The following is a 7,092-nucleotide window of genomic DNA, read 5'->3' on the forward strand; positions in this document are numbered from 1 at the left end:
TCTCATCTCATGCAGTAACTTGTTAATAAGGAATAATGAAAACAGTTTCTTATCAGTCGCGTTCCATGGATGCATCGCATTTCAAAAACATTTGTAAATATTGAGCCTCTAGTGCCCCGATGTCTGTAATAGAGACATTAATGTCCAAAGCTTAGTCCATAAGGAGTGTCTAGATCTGGTCTATTTCAAATCAATCAGGATGGAGGTAACAAAAGATCTGCTTCAAGCAGTAGGTCAGCCTAATCAAACAGATAGAATTATAATGTTAATATCCATAAGAACTGAGTAATGTTTGGTCACCTATATATATGGACATGACTATGATAATTCTGTGTTTCTTTCCATGCTTGGATATGAGCACTGATTTTTCTTTTTTAAAAAAAAAAATATCTATGATCCAAAAGATTTTAAAAATGATTCTTCTAAAACGTTCCAGAGCAAATTGCACGACTTGTTCTGCTGTGTCCAGCCCGGGGCCACAGGTTAGGACTTGACCTTGGTGGGCTTGCTGAGAGGAAATCCGCCCCCAGTGAAACGAGGGATGGATGGTTTGGCAACAGAGAAAGTATCTTCCGGGGGTATTCTGTCCTTGTTTCTGGAAGAGAGGGGGAGAAAATGAACTTCCTTAGCAGCCTTTTCCTCTTCTAAGGCTGATGTTTCCTAAGTTCCTAGGGTGAGTTAGCCACTGGAAACGGCTTTGATTAAAGCATCTACTTGTAGACCAGGTGGCTGTTTAAATCTCATTAGGTATTTGCTGAAGGCACAGAGAATTGGGAAAAGGCACAATTAATTGTGCCCTCCTACTGTTGATCTAAACAGGACAGAAGACCTCATTATAACTCAAACACTGTGAACTTGGGGACTTCTAACTTATAATCATCTTCCTCTTTTAGAAAATATTTGTTTTCTCCCAAAGATCAGTCAGCTACATCTTTACCTTGGCTCAATAAGAATAACTAATTCATCATCCATCAACTTTCATATTCCAACAGTCCCACAGAAACACGTACTTACCATATACAGGGATTTTCAACCAACTTGTAGTGTAACCTTAAACAAACATCATTTATTACTAGAAGCCATTTAAAATACAAGAAAAATGTAAAAAGATAAATAAGATCTATTTGAAAATAGGTCGAAGGGCTTTCTACCACAGTATTTCCACTCTGTATTCTACACAGGTCTTTGACACACACACACACACACTTCCGAAGTTCTTTAGATCTGCACAAGCTATCTATTGCTTAATTGGGGTCCTATGGGCATCAAGCAGTAAATGTTGGAGAGGTGGAAAGGCTCATGTGCTGTTGGTAGGATTGTAAAATGGCACAAACACTCAGGAAAGCAGTTTGACGTTTCCTCGAAAAGGTGAGCATAGAAACTCCGTATGACCCAACTATTCCACTATTAGGAATACACCCAAGGAAATTAGAACTGAGATACAAAAGGAGATTGGTACACCAATGTTCACAGCAGCATTATTGACAATCGCAAGAACATGGAAACAGCCTAAATGTCCAACCACAACCAAATGGATTGAGAAACTGCGGTACATTCCCACAATGAAATACTAGGCAGCACTCAGGAGCAACAATTTTTAAAAAAACTACATAACTTGGGAGAGACTGGAGAGCATTACACTGAGCGAACTCAGCCTCATAAAGATAAATATTGTATAATACTGTAATTGTAAAAATAGAAGAAAACAAATAAAATATGTATGAGAACCCATGGCAGGGGAGGGGTGGGAGCAGAAATGGGTAAGGGCAAAATCATATGATTGCACAATTTGGTGGGTGAAGAAAGGGGTAAAAGAAATGGGAAAGATCTGGGGGGGACCTGAAAAGACCGGGTAATGATGGGCATAGTCCAATGATGACTAACTTCATAAAACATAATGCACAGGAATGATTGTATGAAACACAGTGTGAATGAAGAATGAGTGTGAACACATAGTGTATACAAACTTTGTAAGCAAGCCAATATCAATTAACATTTAAAAAATTTGGGATCCTATGAAGAACACTTGCAGAGTCCTTGTTAAAAAATGAGAAGCAAATTGCTAAGACTAAAACCAATAGTATTCAAGGCTGAGTACTCTGACCTAACAAGGAGAATCTGACTGATACCACAGACCTGAGACCAGGCTGGGACCCAGGGAAGGGGAGCTAGAGGCAGGTGGGGTGCAGACTGAGACGGGAACAGGAGGAAAAGGCTTCTGGGTGGAGGGGGCCGCAAGCTAGTTCAAATAGGAAGAGTCGCTATTTTTATAAAGGGCACGTGTCGAGAGACCATCCACAGAGATTATTCTAAATTATTCCATTTGGAAAGAACCTGGAGAGGATTGGTAATCAATCCAACTGTCTCTTAGCAGAATTGATTTCATTATTATAAAAAACCATCCTCTATAAATAGGACAAAAGCTAAGTCTTGAGTGGACTGAGCAAAGAGGATTCCTTCAGGTTCTTTGGCAACTTGTCTGGCTCCGGCCTGTTGTTAGATGCAGGCGCTGTAAGCCCTTCCCCCTGCCCTCTCTTGCCTTAAATAACCTACGTTTTCCTTTCTGGAGGAACTTGAGCTTAATGTTTCTGGCTTGATCTAAGCTGACTAATGGGAATAATGTCTCCTTTACATTATCTTTTTAATGTATTTATAGACCATTATAATGACTCCCTTCAGCCTTCTTCCTTCCAGTCTAACCATTTCAGCACTTTTGTTCTTACCTCTGCTTATTTCTGTTCAGTTTCTTGATCTTTTAGGGTATTCGCCTATGAACTCACTTCCCTGCCTACCTCCAGTTTATGAAGCTCCAACTACATGGAATCACCTATGAAATCCTAACCAAGCCAGAGTGGCTACAAGTAATGCATGTTATAAAGGGCAGGAAGAGGATAGTTCAGGCCAAATTTCTAGAGCACCATGATCTTTTGGTGCTCTGGTGGTCAAATGGTAAGGAGCTGTGCTGCCAACCCAAAGGAATGTGGTTCAAATCCACCAGCTGTTCCACAGGAGAAAGTTGGGCAATCTCCTCCCAAGTGATTTACTGTCTCTGAAAACTCACTGGCGGGTCAGCTATGGGTTGGTTCCAACTTGATGGTACATAGTTGTTGTGTATGTTAAGACCAACACTAGCTGAATTGCATGAGGAGATGGCCCATCCTTCTCCCACAGAGCAGCTGGTGGCCCCAAACCACGTACCTTCAGGACTGCAGTGCAGCTTCCAGGGCTCTCTAACAATAAATTATCCATTAGAAATTTCTGTGATGATGGAGTGTTCTATATATGTGCTATTCAATGCCATAGCCATATATGCATATTAAGAAATTGAAATACCATTGATTTTACTGAGGAACTGAACATTTAATTGGCTTTAAATGTAATTAAATTCAATTTAATGGAGTATTTTTAGAGGTTGGGCCATGGAAACCAGAGTGGAGGCTCCTCATAACATGTGTCCTGAAAACTATTTGGGGGGATCAGTAAGATCTAAGAAGACTAAGCCAATCCCAGAGCCAAGTCAGGGAAATACATCAGCTATAGAAAGATAACTAGTGAATTGGCAGAGGTAACCATTTGTGTTTGTCTGATACAGGCTATGGTCTTCGCAATCACTTGTTATGCATCAGAGAGTTGGACAATGATCAGGCAGGATAGAAGGAGAATTGATGCCTTTGAGCTGTGGTGCTGGAGAAGAGTATTGAGACTGCTAGGAAAACAAACAGATTTGTCCTGGAGAGGGTTAAACTGGGTGGCTCCTTGGAGGCAAAGATTCTGAGGCTCCGTCTAACTTACTTTGGACATGTTGTGAGGAGGGAACGGTCCCTGGAGAGGGATATCATGCTTGGGAGGGTGGAGGGACAGCGCAGGAGAGGAAGGCCCTGAGAGGTGGATTGATTCAGTGACTGGGATAATTGGGATGGGAGTGCCAGAGACAGTGCGATTGCCACAGGACAGAGCGGAGTTTAGGGCTGTTGAACATAGGGTCGCTATGAGTTGCAAGCAACTCGACGGCACATAACAACAACAACAACATCTATTTGTAATCATATCAACACCATCAACAGTCTCCAACAGGAGTACATAAACTCTAGAATGTAAGACGTTCTACTAAGGGTGGAAAGGATATATTAGAAATTCTACTCATACTTTAAAAATTAAAATTATGCCCAGAAACTCTATGAACTTTGATAAATATTGATAGTTATAAAAAGGCTTCAGGCCTTTTGTTCATAGGGTTGGTATGAGTCGTGCTCGACTCGAAGGAAATCAACAACAATAATAACAACAGAAATACCACCAGAAGGGTCCTTAGAGCAAAAATGGCAAGACTTTGAGTTGCTTACTCTGGATACCTCATCAGGAAAGAACAGTATCTTGAAGAAGACATTGGGTTGGTAGAGTCAGCAAAAAATGAGGGAAACCCCTAGTGAGACAGACTTAACACATGGCCACACAATGGACTCGGACATCTCAGCAGTCATGGGGATGGCACAGAATGGGCAGATTCCCTTCTGTTGTACACATGACTGCCATGAGTTGGCATTGACTGAATTCTAACCAGCAAAAGTTACTTACAAATTGGCAGCAGTATCTGCATTTAACTCGTGAGTTACAATATATGGAGAGTAGATCCGTATTTAAATTCTTTTTTGAGTGGCAGCTGTTCAAAAATGTTTCACTGCTAAAGATGTGCCATGACTCAATCAGATACTTGTCTCATTTGGAAGTTAGCCATGTTGACATTCTTTAAGTACAACCTAGGAACACTAAAAGAAACTATAGTGTTGTTGTTGTTGTTGTTGTTGTTATGTGCCATCAAGTCACCTACAACTCATAGTGACCCTACATACAATAGCCCTAAATCTTGCTCTATACTGTGCTAATCCTATTGTCTCTGACATCCCCACCTCCATTATCCCAGTCACTGAATCAATCCAACTCTTCAAGGGTCTTCCTCTCTTACGTTGTTGTTGTTGTTATGTGCCGTTGAGTCGCTTGCCACTCATAGTGACCCTATGTACAACAGCCCTACACTCTGCTCTGTCCTGTGCCAATTGCACTGTCTCTGACACTACCATCCCAATTATCCTAGTCACTGAATCAATCCACCTCATAGAGGGCCTTCCCCTCCTGCGCCGTCCCTCCACCTTCCCAAGCATGATGTCCTTCTCCAAGGACCGGTCTCTCCTCACTACATGTCCAAAGTATATTAGATGGAGCCTCAGAATCCTTGCCTCCAAGGAGCCACCCGGTTTAACCCTTTCCAGGACAAATCTGTTTGTTTTCCTAGCAGTCCATGGTATTCTCAATACTCTTCTCCAGCACCACAGCTCAAAGGCATCAATTCTCCTTCTATCCTCCTTGGTCATTGTCCAACTCTCTTATGTTAGTACTCCAAAATCCATTTAATTCATTACTATCAAAGTGCATTCTCAAGCTTTAAGGTGTATTCTCATAAATTGTTACTGTTGTGTACCATCAAGTTGGAACCGACCCTCCAGCGGGCTTTCAGAGGCAGTAAAATGCCCAGGAGGAGACTGCCCATCCTTCTCCTGCTGAACAGCTGGGGGTTTGAACAGTGTACCATTGGGCTGGTAGCATAATTCCTTACCCATAAGCAACCAGGACGTGTTAAACTGTAGATTTCTGTAATCTATCTAGAACCCACTGAAGCAAAGTACTTGGAAAAGAGGCCTGGGAATCTACAAGTTTAACAAATCTCCCTGCTTCTGATTGGATGTTTGTGAAGCCCACACATAATGAAAGACTCACCTAAATTCTCTTTCTCATTGCTATCAAATTGAAACTGAGTCATAGCTGACCCTCTCTATTAGTTTCTTTGAGGCTGTAAATTGCATGAAAGGAGACAGCCTATCTTTCTCCCTTGGAGCTGTGGGTAGATTCGAACAGTCAGAGAGGGACAGCCTTTCGGTTTACAGCACTACCCTCATCTAGTCACAGCAAAACTAGGGGAAGACCCTCAACCAGGTGGACTGACACAGTAACTGCAGCGATGAGCTCAAGTGTGGCAGAGATCACAAGGGTGACACTGGACAGGGCAGATTTGGTGTTCCTAGGGTCACTAGACTCGACAGCACCTAACAACAACAACAACAACAACAAGCCACAAGAGCTCCCTCATCTAAACAAATTCTAGCGGAATTTGTTTTACCAAGGAGTTGGCATCTACTTGAGGAATGAGTGAATACTCTGATCTACAAGAAGCACAGATTTGTGCTGGCAAATGAGTTTGTGTCCACTTACTTTCTAGGGCTGTTTTCCCCACTAAGAGCCAGAGGTGGAGGCACTCAAACCATTTTTCACCATGTCCTGAACTGACCATGTAGAAGAAATGTCAAACATGACTTTTAACCCACAATGGGCATCAGCAGAAAATTAACCAGATGGCTTTGGCAATAATGCCAGGCAAACATTTCAAATCCACTGATTCACTGGGGCCCTGCTCTTTCAATCTGAGATGAGGCAATCAAAAATGTTAGCCTAGGGCCCACCCTGCCATCTTCTAAACATTAAAGCGGGGGGGGGGGTGCTCATGTCAACGCCCCTCAGGAGATACAGAAGTTAGTTTCAGTTAGGGATGGTTCAGAAACCATTCATTTAAAACGCAGGTGGAAATCTCTTGTAAATTGCTAATAATTACAGTATATAGCTGTCTTATTAGAAAGAACTGTTTTACCAAGTCCTGCCTCCTTAACAAAATTACACACGGTTTTAACTGTGAATTTGCTTCAGTTTGTACAAGGTTGATTTCTAGCCTCATTTGCAAACGCAGTACAACAAGACTATCTCTGAACCATGAAAACAGTTGGGGGAAAATTGCATGATTCTTCTCCTACACTCTGTGTTTGGCCCATCCATGAGCAGACACTAAGGGATCGCGGACAGATCCCGATGAGAGCTCTCACTACTAGACAAGGTCTAGCTCTGATCTGGTTTCTGGTTTATGTTGATGTATGCCACTGAGTCAATTCTGCCTCTCAGTGACCCTTTAGGACTGAGTAGAAGTGCCTGGTGGTGGTTAGAACCCACCCATAGCTGGCCATCCCATGGGCACTGCAGGAGATCTCCCAT

The 7,092-nt window shown here is 42.2% G+C and overlaps 1 protein-coding gene across 1 annotated transcript in view; it reads right to left on the reverse strand.

Moving 5' to 3' along the window:
• Window positions 1-483: 483 nt before the first annotated feature.
• Window positions 484-7,092, reverse strand: part of CCDC147 (coiled-coil domain containing 147) — a 146,488-nt gene continuing 139,879 nt past the window's right edge. The window contains exon 18 of the mRNA XM_006880173.1: window positions 484-595. Coding sequence (XP_006880235.1) covers window positions 484-595 — 112 coding nt within the window. The remainder of the gene's footprint in view (window positions 596-7,092) is intronic.

This window comes from Elephantulus edwardii, unplaced genomic scaffold, assembly GCF_000299155.1.
Source record: "Elephantulus edwardii isolate Elephantulus edwardi_28Jun2011 unplaced genomic scaffold, EleEdw1.0 scaffold00006, whole genome shotgun sequence".
NCBI classification, from domain to species: Eukaryota; Metazoa; Chordata; class Mammalia; order Macroscelidea; family Macroscelididae; genus Elephantulus; species Elephantulus edwardii.